Here is a 15,076-nt window from a genome sequence, read left to right as displayed (position 1 = left end):
CTTAAAAAAATCTATGAAAATATTTCCTACTGGATCCAGCCTAAAATTTATTCATAGACATTACTTGTTCCTGCACAAAGAAAATGAGATTGAAATCCATGTTCAAATTCAAGTGGCTGTTCTTCATTTCCTGACTTCATTCTTAACTTTGAATTTTTCATCTCAGACTTTCACGTTTACCTTCTCGGACTGAAATAAGAAAAACTGGAGAAAGCATATTAGAGAAAACTCATTTTAGACCATCACTAGTTTAGCGATAATTCTCCGATAATATCTTTAAACTAGCTGAGCTGCCTCTTCCTCCAGGCACCGTTGAATATACTTGTTTTCAGATCTATACGCACACGCCAAAACATCTGGTCTAGAAGTTTGCTCAATGCTTTTAAGCCCTAAGGAACGCGGTAAGCTGCTAATACTGCTTCAGGAGCACATCATCCTCTTTGTATAGCAGTTTGTGGCACACTGCACGGTGGCCAGTGCTCCAAACTGAGTGGATGAAGTGGCATTTGTCATGCGAGACCCTGGCTCTCCACTGAGCCCAGCACACCAAGCTCCAATGCGCTCGGTGCAGCTGTATGCTCAAGGTATCAGTAACCCGAGACCCCCATGCCGTTTGCAATACATCACCTTGAACACAGAAAACCGACGGAGTGAAAAACCTGTCAAGTGGGAAAAGAAACGCAAGGAAAGCAAGCAGTGGCTCAGTACACATGACAAGTCGAGAACACTTTTTACCTATTCATCACCTATTTCAGGTGAACAACTAATTTTTGGAGCGGGAAGAGAAGTGAGCACATATTTATCAGTATAAGCAGTATCTATACATTTGCAGAATTCCACCGATTTGGTATAAAATTTTACTCCTCCAAAATATTCACTTAGTCTGAAAAGGCAAACCTGATCTACCTGAAGAATGTTTCTGTAAGAAATACAGTGTATTTATTATATAATAAACATTTATCACAGAGTGATGGAATAAAAGAATATCGCCAAGGATGTCCACTGACATGACATTTGGCTTAGTTTTCAACGATGTATTTAAGGATGTCTGCTGAAATTAATCTTAGAATCATAGAATCATTGAGGTTGGAAAAGACCTCTAAGATCATCGAGTCCAACCATCGACCCAACACCACCATGCCCACTAAACCATGTCCCTAAGTGCCTCATCTACTCGTCTTTTAAATACCTCCAGGGATGGGGACTCCACCACTTCCCCGGGCAGCCTGTTCCAATGTTTCACCACTCTTTCAGTAAAGAAATTTTTCCTTACATCCAATCTAAACCTCCCCTGCCGCAACTTGAGGCCATTTCCTCTTGTCCTATTGCTAGTTACTTGGGAGAAGAGACCGACACCCACCTCGCTACAACCTCCTTTCAGGCAGTTGTAGAGAGCGATGAGGTCTCCCCTGAGTCTCCTTCTCTCCAGGCTAAACAGCCCCAGTTCCCTCAGCCGCTCCTCATAAGACTTGTTCTCCAGACCCCTCACCAGCCTCGTTGCCCTTCTCTGGACACGCTCCAGCACCTCAATGTCCTTCTTGTAGTGAGGGGCCCAAAACTGAACACAGTATTCGAGGTGCGGCCTCACCAGTGCCGAGTACAGGGGCACGATCACTTCCCTACTCCTGCTGGCCACACTATTTCTGATACAGGCCAGGACGCCATTGGCCTTCTTGGCCGCCTGGGCACACTGCCGGCTCATGTTCAGCCAGCTGTCGACCAACACCCCCAGGTCCTTCTCTGCTGGGCAGCTTTCCAGCCCCTCTTCCCCAAGCCTGTAGCGCTGCATGGGGTTGTTGTGGCCGAAGTGCAGGACCCGGCACTTGGCCTTGTTGAACCTCATACAGTTGGCCTGGGCCCATCGATCCAGCCTGTCCAGGTCCCTCTGCAGAGCCTTCCTACCCTCGAGCAGATCAACACTCCCACCCAACTTGGTGTCATCTGCAAACTTACTGAGGGTGCACTCAATCCCCTCATCCAGATCATCGATAAAGATATTAAACAAGACCGACCCCAAAACTGAGCCCTGGGGAACACCGCTCGTGACCAGCCGCCAACTGGATGTAACTCCATTCACCACAACTCTCTGGGCCCGGCCGTCCAGCCAGTTTTTGACCCAGCGCAGAGTACACCTGTCTAAGCCGTGAGCCGCCAGCTTCTCTAGGAGAATGCTGTGGGAGACGGTGTCAAAGGCCTTGCTGAAGTCCAGGCAGACCACAGCCACAGCCTTTCCCTCATCCACTAGGCGGGTCACCTGGTCATAGAAGGAGATCAGGTTGGTCAAGCAGGACTTGCCTCTCACGAATCCGTGCTGGCTAGGCCTGATCCCCTGGTTGTCCCGCACATGCCTTGTGAGCGCCCTCAAGATGAACCGCTCCATAATCTTCCCTGGCACCGAGGTCAGGCTGACAGGCCTGTAGTTCCCCGGATCCTCCTTCCGGCCCTTCTTGTAGATGGGTGTCACATTGGCAAGCCTCCAGTCGTCTGGGACCTCCCCCGTTAACCAGGACTGCTGATAAATGATGGAGAGCGGCTTGGCGAGCACCTCCGCCAGCTCCCTCAGCACTCTCGGGTGGATCCCATCCGGCCCCATAGACTTGTGAGCGTCCAGGTGGCATAGCAGGTCATTGACTGCTTCCTCTTGGATTACGGGGGGTTTATCCTGCTCGCCGTCCCTGTCTTCCAGCTCGGGGGGCCGAGTACCCTGAGGAGAACTGGTCTGCCTGTTAAAGACTGAGGCAAAGAAGGCATTGAGTACCTCAGCCTTTTCCTCATCCTCAGTGACAATGTTCCCCCCCGCATCCAATAAAGGATGGAGATTCTCCTTGGCTCTCTTCTTGTCATTAATATATTTGTAAAAACTTTTTTTGTTGTCTTTAACGACAGCGGCCAGATTGCGTTCTAGCTGGGCTTTTGCCTTTCTCATTTCTTCTCTGCACAACCTAACGAGATCCCTGTACTCTTCTTGAGTCGCCTGCCCCTTCTTCCACAAGCGGTAAACTCTCCTTTTTTTCCTGAGTCCCAGCAAGAGCTCCCCGTTCAGCCAGGCCGGTCGTCTTCCCTGCCCATTCTTCTTACGGCGTACAGGGACAGCCTGCTCCTGCGCCTTTAAGACTTCCTTCTTGAAGATCGTCCAGCCTTCCTGGACCCCTTTGCCCTTCAGGACCGTCTCCCAAGGGACTCTCTCAACCAACGTCCTGAACAGGCCAAAGTCTGCCCTCCAGAAGTCCATGGTTGCGGTTTTGCTGCCCCCGCTCCTTACTTCACCAAGAATGGAGAATTCTACAATTTCATGGTCGCTAAGCCCAAGACGGCCTCCGACCACCACATCTCCCACCAGTCCTTCTCTGTTTGTAAACAGCAGGTCAAGCAAGGCACCTCCCCTGGTAGGCTCACTTACCAGCTGTGTCAGGAAGTTGTCTTCCACACACTCCAGGAACCTCCTAGACTGCTTCCTCTCTGCCGTGTTGTATTGCCAGCAGACATCCGGGAAGTTGAAGTCCCCCACGAGAACAAGGGCTAGTGATTGAGAAACTTCTGCCAGCCGCTTATAGAACGCTTCATCTGCCTCTTCATCCTGGTTGGGTGGTCTATAACAGACTCCCAGCAGGATATCTGCCTCGTTGGCCTTCCCCCTCATCCTTACCCATAGACACTCAACTGTACCATCATCACAATCGTTGAGCTCTAGACAATCGAAACACTCCCTAACATACAGGGCCACCCCACCGCCTCTCCTTCCTCGCCTGTCCCTTCTGAAGAGTCTATAGCCATCCATTGCAGCACTCCAGTCATGAGAGTCACCCCACCATGTTTCTGTGAGGGCGACTAAGTCATATCTCTCCCGCTGCACAATGGCTTCCAGCTCCTCCTGCTTGCCACCCATGCTGCGTGCATTGGTGTATATGCACTTGAGCTGGGCTATCGATTTCGCCCCCGGCATCGGCACGCCACCCCTAGGCTCATTTCTGGTGAGCCCTTCCCCCTTCGAACCTAGTTTAAAGCCCTCTCAATGAGCCCTGCCAATTCATGAGCCATGATCCTTTTCCCCCTGTGAGACAGCTGAACTCCGTCTGTCACCAGCAGGCCCGGTGCCGTGTAAACCTCCCCATGATCAAAAAAACCAAAATTCTTCCGATGGCACCAGCCCCTGAGCCACGCGTTGATCAGGTGTGTTTTCCTGCTCCTTTCAGTATCCTTCCCTGCCACTGTAGGGATAGAGGAAAACACTACCTGTGCTCCCGATCCTTGAACCAGTCACCCCAGTGCCCTGAAGTCCCTTTTGATCGCTGCAGGACTTCTCTCTGCAACCTCGTCACTGCCAGCCTGTATAACCAGCAGCGGGTAGTAATCAGAAGACCGTACCAGACCAGGGAGCTTCCTAGTGATGTCTCTGACCCGGGCCCCAGGGAGGCAGCAGACTTCCCTGTGGGACGGGTCCGGTCGGCATATCGGGCCCTCTGTTCCCCTCAGAAGGGAATCGCCTATGACAATTACCCTCCTTATTTTCTTAGCAGCGGCAGCCATAATGCGTGGGGCTGACTGCCTCACCCTAGGCAACCCCCTGGACGGACCTTCGTCTACATCCTCGTTTGCCTCGCCCTCAAGTTCCAGGGCCCCATATCTGTTCTGTAAGGGCAACCGGGAAGGTGAGGGAGGCCGGGCGGGGGTTCGCCTGGCACGCCGAGCAGGGACCCGTTCCCATTCCCCCCCGTCGCTTAGGTCCCCTCTTTCTACCTGGTGGCAAGAAGGCAGGGGATCCTCTGCTTCTCGCGGAGCCTCCATCTGCTGCCTCTGCCTCAGGGACGGTAGGGTGCGGCTCCACCAATCTATCTCCCTCTCACGCTCCCGGATACTCCTCAACCTTTCCACCTCCTCCTTCAGCTCTGCCACCAGGCAGAGCAGATCATCCACCTGGTCACACCGCACACAGGTGGTGTCTCTGCTGCCCTCCGGTAGAGCTGACAGGCTCAGGCACTCCCTGCAGCCAGAGACCTGGACAGCTGTATGCTTGCGTGTGAGCTCTGTCTGGGTCGCCACATTCCTTCTGGCGACGGCTTTCGGCCGAGTGGAAACCATAGCTGGTCCTCTTCTCGGAAGCCAACGATTACCGATTGAGTTGGCCTCTAGAGCCAGGAGGGGGGCTGTGCCTTGCCCGCTCGCCTTCCCTGCACGCCCTGCCTGCACGAACTGCCGCGCAAACATCTTAGTTACAAACTAATCTTAGTTACACAGACTCAAGTCCTGCTGATTTTAGTGGAAGCCACATAAGATTTCAGAATTTTAATTGACAATAGTATTCCATTTCAGTTGTACTGTGTGGTATGTTTAAATACTACACCACGTTCTAAACATTTCCCAAATCTCACTGTCCCACAGAAATGCACTTTCTTTACTCATGACTTTGAAGAAAAGCTTGTTTTTCCTTCGCGCACTGAGCATGGGTTTGCGGTGCTAGGGGAAACCAGAAATCACACCAAGTTGAACTCAGTCTCTTCCCTGCTCGTGCCACGACATTCATGAAGGCTATGCCTACAAGGCTGAAAGGTGCTTAAAGGCTGTTTCTCTGACCCTTCTGTATAGCTGAATAGAAGTACTCCAAGATCTGACTCTAGCCACCTGACTTGGACGTCTCTGTCCTTGCTGAGCTCTGCACTGCAGTGCAGAAAGAGCCCTGCAAAAACTTTTGTGGTGTGTTACCAAGACAAAGGAGCTTTCCCCAACCTCGAAACACGGCACTTCAGAGCAAGAGGAAGCAGTTACACTCTTCAAGCTCCTCCAACAGCAATAAATTCAGGGAGCTCCATGTTGAACACAAAGGGAATAAACCCTTCACCAACTACTAAGAGAGGCAGTCAAGCCACAAACAATCCTTGCACTCCTATATCCTTCGTGTTTTGACTCTCTTACTTTGCAAATCCTGTGAGAGTTCAAGTAAAGCACCTGTCAGCAACACTATTTCCCTTTGGCAAAGATGATGTTTCAGAATAGGCCATCTTCTAGAACTGCCCTCTTTCCTAGCATGAATTAATATCTTAAGGCTCTCTTCACAGTTTAGTATTTCCATTCAAACCTTTGGATCTTTTAAAGAATAATCGTCGTCATCTAGTATGGCAGGCAGTACAGCACACGATTCCTCGTGGCATGTGGCAAGTACTGTGCCAAGTGCCTTAACGAATACTTTCTTATTCTCCCCTGCCCCTCTTCTTTGTCAGGCCCTAATTCAGTTTTGGTTTGTAGGGTTTTTTTCTTTTTACTCTTAAGACAAGAAGTCTGCCTATACTCTTAGAATTGTCTTAGTTTTAGGCTGACAAAAAATGGAACATTTAAACTGATCAATTTATTTTTAAAACTTTTCTCTTTGCCTGTATTAGGTTTGGTAACACTTTGTAATTGTGTTTTAGGTCACATGCTAATGCTCTTTTGCAACCATTTTACAGAAATATTTCCAATTTTAAACATGTGATCTCATCATCGAATTTTATCCAAACCGTCCTTGCTGATTTTCAAACTGAAACAAAGTGTTTTCTGCACAACAGCATAACGATGAGTCTGAATGTACTTGCAACCTATTCCACCCTTGCACACACATTACATCAAAGAAGCTTCCCAAGCTGAGTATGAAGGTCCTTTTCTATCACATCTGAAATACTTCAGGCTAAGTTAGCCACAACGTGGTAGGTTTGTGGAAGGCCTGCTGCATAACTAAAGCTCAAAACCAACAAATCACAACTGGATCAGCTCTATAAAGTGAGCACAGTAAGTCATGATCCCGCAGCAAGCTTGTTCCATCCCTGTATTGAGTCATCTTGGTGCGTATGGCTGACCTCAGTCGGGCTCTTTGACCTTTAACAGCTGCTAGCTCTGACAAGTCCTGTAACAACAGGATAGATCTCTCAGCTCAGGCTTAGTCAGCGCAATTCTACATAAGGACCTCTTGCACTTGTATTGATAACAGCGATGCAGATGCCAGAAAGAAGAGAAACTGACAGATGGCACTGAGGAGCAATTCCCTGTGAAGATGGGACACTCATGAGTAACGCATCTCGTTAAAGCGGAAATTAAGTGTATCGACTCAAGTCGACAAATGACAGACACAGAATCCCATAGCCTACAGGACAATGTTTCAAAGATGTAACTTCCTTTTGGATCCAGAATTGTCGTGTCCCTATAACAAAAATGCAGCCATCTATCCACGATAGAACACCTCTCTCCTTTCCTATTTTGTAGCCCAAATATTTAAGACTAGTTACAACAGCACAGTTACAGATTTGCCAAGGTATCTCCGTCTAGGGAATTGCTTTGTCCAGGCAAAAAGTATATGCCGGTGAAAAACAATTTTTAAGATCACGACATGGAAAGAATTACAGAAAAAAAAAAGAAAGAAAAAAAGAAAGCAACATGTAATATCTTTAATATATTGCCTCAAAACCACTCACAGAAATTACCCAGTTAAACCAATGTGCATTTTTCAATATACTTTTCGTCTTTACTGGAGTATATTTGATGACCACATACTTCAAAACTGCATGTGCGCCTACATCATCATCTTAACATCTTATTTTGCTGATATCTGCAAATGACATTTAGAGCTTGCTTTTTTCACCAAGAAGGAAACTTTTATTTTATAGCCCTGTTGATTATAGCAACACCAGTTTCAGACTTATTTTCTGAAAAAATTGAACACTGACTTTCAACAGCAATGAATCAAATAAAAAGGTCTTACCTTTGTGCATCCTTCTCGACTCTGACTCTTTGGTCATGGTTGCCAGGCAGTGAGGAAGTACGCTGCCACAGCTGTTGCTCTGTCCTAATGGTAAATGTCCCTGCAGGAAATTTTGTAAATATGTGCTTAAAACTGCACTTCAAGACTTCTTTTGTATCAGCAACTAACGGTAAAATAACTTGCTTTGTCAGGGGTATCAATGTCACGTCATATCAATCAGCCATGGATATTTTAGTTGTGCACAGTCTATCAGACCAAAATGTTTTCAAAGCAGTATCTCCACCTTGCTGCTGTTTGTTGATTTACCGCGTCACAAGTAAAGAATATTTTCACTTTATACACAACCTTATCTTTACCATTTAGAGGCCTTAGGTAGGAAAAAAAACAACCTGTTGTGTCTCTTCTAGACTCAATTTAAACTAGCCTGGAAATACAATTCTTGAGATACATTAATCATAAATGCAGGATTACTATTGCAGCACAGCATTTCCAGAGGTCAAAATAAAGGCTTCATGTGTATTTCCACATGTTAAAAAACCTGAATTTCTTTCAAAGTCAATTTCAGGCATGAATTTGGGGAATTAGGTAAAGCTTACAGTGCTACCCAGCCTTACCTCTAGCATAATATAGGCTTTTATACAGACATTCAAAGGCTATTAATAGCATGCAACTACGTACTTTAGATGCAACGCTGCGTCCAAGCGTAGCGCTATTGAAGTGTGGTGATACAGACGGAGTCGTTTTCTTGCGAGGTAAAGTATCACTCATGTACATGCATTCCCTGTGCTGCTTCTTTCGCTCTTCCAGATTTCTGAAATGCTTCAAATGTAATTTGTTACACAGTTTTGACAAAATGAATTGACCTACTTGCTCAGTTATGCACTATATGGAATATACTGAAGGTGGTAAGTCTGGGAACTTCACTGGAAGGAACGAAATCTAAAATACAGAGTACCTCCTGCTTCACAGTGCTTTCCAGGATTTCTACAAATATCACATTAAAATCATCCTGATTCAGAAAATACATTAAATTCATGTGCACATTTTGTGTACGTGTCCCTGTACCTAATTTTTTTTTTTAAAAAAACTCAAGTCTAGTGTACAAGTGGAATCAAATTACAAAGAAAAACATTTATTTACAAGTTGTTCTAATGAATTGGTGGCTTAAAACCGATACAGCTTTTGAGAGGCATTGTTCAAATGTATATGAAAAATTAATTTGGAATTTCAAATGTAGCCACCTGTACTTCATTGCTGCAAGTCTTCGGAGTTACAATGGCTCCTAGACGTTAGTATTTGCCTCTGGATTGTTTATATAAGGAGAATTTTTGTTCAGTAACATTCTAAAATGCATTGTGCTTATTTTTAAATGAGCGGTGCCTTTAAGTGCAACACTCTGCAAGCAGGATCAACTTATGATCTATCATATCACTCTAAAAACTTCACATGTAAATCAACTTCATGGCCACCGTAACAAAAACAAGCAAACAAAATAATCCCAAGTTATCAGCTTTGAATCTGTTACCTGTTGTTGCCTGCGGTGTTTCTTAGCTGGCAGAGGTGGAGGTGTATCAGATAAAGGAATAGGATCTACATGAGTAGCCATGACCTCAGGCCAATGGACTGATGGAAGTTGAGCAATAGAGCGAGGAGAAAGAGAGTGAGGAAACACAAATCCAGAACAGAGAGGTGATCTTAGCTTTATAGAAAAAAGAGAAATTACACACAGAGTTTTCTTTTTGGAATTGCTCAAAAGATATGGCACATACAAGCTGCAGTTTTAGCACTGTGTTTGTTGGAGTGTTTAGCAGGGAAGAGATGTATTGTATTGCAACCCTCGAGGCGTATTTAACTACCGGAAGCAGCACAGAAATGCCAGATTCTAAACCAGTTGCTGCCTTATTGCAACCCAAAGGTAAGTGTCTTTACATTCATAAGATTACTCCATTCCTTTAAAAGGGGATTTATTCAAAATTTGCTATGGTCATTACAAAGGCAAAAATGTCACAAAGAATGAGGAAAAGAAAGAGTAAGCACGAAGACACAGATTGGACATCCTCTGTGGAATAGCTAAGATACGTAGAAGCTACCCATCTCCCCCAAATACTCAAGACATACTACTTCTACCACCTCACAGGAAAAAAAAAAGCTACAAAACAGAAAATTAACACCTAAGCACCACTGAACGAGTAATCATTAAATGTGTCCACAGGCTGTTTCTCCAAAGGTGCGTTACATTACAGTGTTTGACAGGCAAAGATTGTCACTTATTGCTGCTTGGGTCATAAGTATTCAGGTTTTTTGGCCTTTGAAGTCCCATCTACATCATCAAAGACACTTTACAACTGGAGCAGTCCTTCAGCTTTACTATTAAACCGTTATCTGACTCGGTAACTGGCAGACGGCAGTTTGCCTTAGGGTCAATTTGTTATATGTTGAATCACCAAAAAATAATAAAAAAAAAGAATAAAAAAAGAAAACAAAAAAGGCAGCCATGAAAGAACAATGCAAACAAAGGGAAATGTCTCTCAAACAAACCTCTTTATTTTGTGGCTGGCTCGTCAGCACAGCCGTGGAAGGCTCAGTGGCAACTGCTTCAGCATCTGTGGGGGGCTGGGTGGAAGGGGATATATTCGTGGAATTGCCATACAGCTCACTAATTTCACTTACACTGATATAGCCCTAAAAGGAGGAATTAAGAAGTTAAAAGGAGCAAAAGCCAAAAGACGTGCAAGAGTATTAATGTATCCAGCACGATGAAAGTTAGTTTAGGGTGATACAGCCAAATATTTGTTATCATTGAAATACTTCATCATAAATAAAATAAAATTATCATCAAGCTTTTCAAATGTTGAATACTTGGATTCTGAAAATTGTTCCTCATTTAAAAAAAAAACACATTTGTGTGATCAAAAAGCAAATGTACATTAAGTGACCAGAAGTCTTTACTAAAATGTAAATACCCTTTACAAATTAAGTAGCTCTTTCTCGGGAAAGCAGATTGGAGGAAAAGAAAGGACAAATTTTATTCACCCCTTTTTTTTTTTTATTTCTCCCCCTCCGTGTTTAAATAAAATAACTTACCCTGATTCATTTCTTGCCTAACTTTTAAGCTAGTTTAAGCAAACCAAATGACTAACAGAACTGGGAGGAACTTACATAAGGACAAGCCGTTGCTACTCTAATTACGCTGACACAACACCTTCCATTTGCATTGTCTGGAAGTTGCTTCTAACTTTGAGGTGTTACCGGGAGACTCAGGTAAGATGCTGTTAGTGTTAGCCCCGTAGCCACTACAATTTGTCTTTTTTTTTTTTTTTTTTTTAAAAAAAAAACCACAGGAGGTGATGGACTGAGGAAAGGCATGGACATCCAAGTGCGTTTCTGCCTGCAGAGAAGATTTATGCAACCAGATTTGAGATATAGTTGCAGAATACAATTATTGCATGTGTTCTGGTGTTAACTGAATAAATGTTATTTAAAAAATAAAATATGGATTCTAATCCATGTTGTATAGGGTGCCAGACTGTAAGAAGTCAAATGTCCTAACTCCTTATCCATCGAAAACAAGGCTATGCAAAAGGAAGAATAAATTACTGTCGAAGCAATGTCATAAAAATGAGATAGAAATATGCTTATTTTTAAATCAAGATGGTAAGCAGCTTTTTAACTGAGAAGGTGTTGAAGGGGCTATGTTTCTGTTACTGTACCAGCACACTGACATGCCAGCATGTATACTTTGGCAATTCAATAACAGAAGCCGCAGACTGCTATAGTATTTCTTCTTTTCAAAAATGCATAAATTTAGCAATGATCATAGAAGGCAGGTTGAGAAAAATACCAAACCTATTACCATGAGCATAATTTTCAATGTATTTTATCAGTTATTTCAAGCAGATACACAATTCTGGAAAATTAAGTATCATACTGTGAACATAGCACTCTAGAAATAGGAGGCAAATCTTGACTCGGATACCATTTGATGAACTATTAAATGAGAAGGAGACTGCGTAAGATACTGAAGTTGCCCTCTCAAAACACGGGGCCATATTACAGTAAAATAGACTCCAGTATGAATACACATAAAACTTGCTTTACAATCTTGTAGTAGCAGCATATCAGTAACCAAAACTTGGCAAGTCTATGAATGCAATATTGCATTCATTTTTATAGAGGATAAAAGCACTTTCACCATTACATGAAAAACATTCAGTTTAGACTCACAACCCCAATGGGGATTCACCGTGGGGTTAAAAAAAAAAGCAAACAACAAATGACTTTGCTGTGAATTAGCTCAGGTCCCTATTAAATTAGATTAAATAAATGGTTTCAAGTCCGATTAGGCATCCAAGTCATTTTGACAACGCTGAACTTCTAAACAGCATTGATTTTCCTCGGTTATTTAAGTACTGGGATAAGCATCCTACCTCTTTACATGAGGCCGTGTTACTTTCTATTGCTATGCATGCAAGGAGTAAGCTTCACGATGGATGGAGGGGAGTTACAAACGTGTGCTTTGGTGAGGAGCAGACTCGAGTGATAAGTGAGCAACCGCGTGGTGAAATTAACTTTTGTGTGCAGGGAGTCTGTTTAAGCCTGCGTGCCATTTGGTGCCTGATTTTTAAAGGTGGCGGAAAGTCAGAGAAAAATTAAACTGGACTGAGACAAACATAACACCTGGCAAGGAAAGGCATTTCTTTTATAGGAGAGAACCTATGGGGACACTGAGCATGGAACAGATAATCCATGCTGTTCCTTCTCTCATTTACCTTAGAGTAAGACCTAACTGACTTCACTGCAGTGAACAGAATGACACCGCTGAATTATCCATTTCAATAAAAAGAATGTCAGGCTCACTTAATGTAGTTGCATTTTGAAATATCTGTGATTAAACAAACCATTATGTGGATACGAAGATAAAAATCAGAGATAGCATCCACTCTCTAGTGAGAGAATGAACAGATCCATCTCAAAATGAAAAAAAATGAAGCTTAGACTTGCCAGATGTCCTGGTGGGAGGTCAGATGTCCAGACCAGAGTGCCACCTAGGACACCGGAAGTCTAAGCACCTGCAACGTGGCTTGCAGTGAGGAAGGGTGCTCAACCCCACTGGCATGTGCTGGAGGCCGCCCGGGTTCACCAGAAACTTCGAGCCCAAATAAGCAAGATCACATTTCCCAGGTGCTGAGAGGACAGGTGGTTGCTTTAGACTTCAAGAGCCCAACTTCCCACAGCGACACCTACATCGTTAGATGGGGTAGATCTTGTTCAGGGCTTCGATACAAGCAGATCCAGCAAGTCCAGTCAGACCTCTTAAGCAGAAGTTAATGAAGCAGCCACAGATACCTGTCAGTGTATTTTAAATGCTAGATTTTCCGCTTCTCCATTTAAAACTTCATGTTTATCTGCAATTTGCAGATTCACCAAGTCAAGTCAAGAAGATAAATATGGGGAGTTAATGCTAATATCATACGTGCTGACTGAATCTTTGCAATGCGCTGTGGCTTACCTTACACTGACCTTGCTCACGGACCTTGAGGCTTAAAGTGGTACTCTGAAAGCTCTGAAGTCTTGGCAGCTGCAGGTAAGCTCTGGGTCTCATCGTGCATTACCCAAACTAACTCAGTTTTTTTCAGCAAAAAAATATTTGACACCTTTACTCTAACTATTCAAAACAGTTAAATAAATAATAATAATAAATAGCTCAATAAGCAACTTACAACCCACAATAGCCTGAAGTCTTTAATGCAATGCTTTTTAAAAAGATCAAAACGTACACTTGTCATGCTTTACTGCAGAGCCTTAGAATAAAGGAGGGGAGGCAATGGTAAAATCTACAGTGCAACAATAAGAGTGAACTGTATTCGTACTTGAACAGAGTTATTCCTGGACCTCATTCTTCTTCACTTCAATGAGGTTTAATTGTCTATTTTGAGAAAATTACACACCCCACTCCACACACCCCTTCCCCACACACAAAAATGATCATTTTTCCAGGGCAAGAGATTAAAGTGATACCAGTTACATCTGGGAAAATGTCAAGAGAAGCTATTTTTGCTCACCCATGCATTTGGACTTCCACAAATAGCTTTACAAAGTAATTTCATCACATCTCAAAAAAATTTGTATGAATAGGACTTCACTAAATACTGCAGTGCTTTTGTATGAAGTGTTATTAAAAGTTACTTATGGTAAAGTAAAAAGCAGTGAATCTCTTTACCTCTTTTAGACTATTGGGACTGACAGGAAATCCCTTTCCTCCGGAAAGCATGGAATATTTCTTTTCCAGATTACAGAGATTCTCTTTTTCCTGTTAAATAACAGACATTTTATATTATATACCAACAGCCGTGTAGTGAAAATAAATGCTAGCCATTTTCTTAAGTGTGTAAAGAAACACGCTGGCATAGAAGGCTGGAAACTGCACAGCAGAGCTTCGGCTTCATCCACTTACAGCAGAACTGAACAAAAAAATGGAGGTACAGAACAAAAAGCTAGTGAAATATTTTACTTAACCACAGCCGAACCAAAAGGTTTTTCCTTCAGCATTTTGAAAACGCTAGTTCTGCTTAATGAACTAAACATGATTTCTCTCATGATTAAAAGCAAAACATAAAATGGACGTGAAGGGTTCATGCCAGCTTCTTATTAAGCAGATGTTAGCCGACGTTAAGTAGCTCATCTTGTGGCCTAGTATGGGCTATTACAAGTCAAAAATCTGAGCTGCCTGAACACGCTTCCAGCAGCCGCACAGGGAGCACAGGCTTCTACCAGGTGCCTCTGGCTGAGTCCTCGGAAGGGGGACACCACTAGAATGCTCTTGATTATCAAATGCCACTAGTGTTTTCTTTTAGGAAATCTGCTGATTAATTACAGAAGATTTCTTTTTTTATTAAAGGTTAATGGATACAAAAGATGTCTATCACGTCCATACCTTCTTGCTAGCTTCTGCACAACTGATGGTTTTCTCATGCTCTACATTCTTTTATTCTGTGAAACGCTCTTTTATTACACGCTAAAAATATTTGAAAGACAATAAATACTTACCCTTTGTAGCATCATTATTAAGTTGTTTTTCTCTTTTACAAAATGATCTTGTTCTCTTTGTGCTTGTTGGACAATATGATTAGCCTGTTTTTTGAGAGCAGATATCTTTTCCTAAAAGAAAATAATGGCAATTTACATGTTTTATTTTCAAAGCACAAGACAACCTGCAGCAACGATCCTATTCATGAGAGTTCAACTCATTCATATGAGTGAAGCAGTAGGAAAAAAAATTTTTACGAGACAGCTTACTGCTCTGAAGGAGAATAATTAAATAAGATTTAGACAATAAAGAGACAATTTATT

At 43.3% G+C, this 15,076-nt stretch overlaps 1 protein-coding gene across 5 annotated transcripts in view; it reads right to left on the bottom strand.

Annotated features, from left to right (window-relative positions):
- The window catches only part of PHLDB2 (pleckstrin homology like domain family B member 2), a 74,445-nt gene that overhangs the window by 17,268 nt on the left and 42,101 nt on the right, over positions 1-15,076 (bottom strand). For 2 of the 5 annotated variants that reach the window (XM_076350655.1, XM_076350665.1), the window contains 6 exons: positions 14,774-14,884; positions 13,947-14,036; positions 10,265-10,408; positions 9,252-9,425; positions 8,405-8,545; positions 7,727-7,826 (listed from right to left, as the gene is read on the bottom strand). In XM_076350655.1, coding sequence (XP_076206770.1) covers positions 7,727-7,826; positions 8,405-8,545; positions 9,252-9,425; positions 10,265-10,408; positions 13,947-14,036; positions 14,774-14,884 — 760 coding nt within the window. The remainder of the gene's footprint in view (positions 1-7,726; positions 7,827-8,404; positions 8,546-9,251; positions 9,426-10,264; positions 10,409-13,946; positions 14,037-14,773; positions 14,885-15,076) is intronic. The other 3 variants (XM_076350674.1, XM_076350682.1, XM_076350691.1) reach the window with 2 other exon arrangements.

This window comes from Aptenodytes patagonicus, chromosome 1 (genome assembly GCF_965638725.1).
Source record: "Aptenodytes patagonicus chromosome 1, bAptPat1.pri.cur, whole genome shotgun sequence".
In the NCBI taxonomy this organism is placed as follows: domain Eukaryota; kingdom Metazoa; phylum Chordata; class Aves; order Sphenisciformes; family Spheniscidae; genus Aptenodytes; species Aptenodytes patagonicus.
This window is presented reverse-complemented; position numbering and strand designations above follow the sequence as displayed.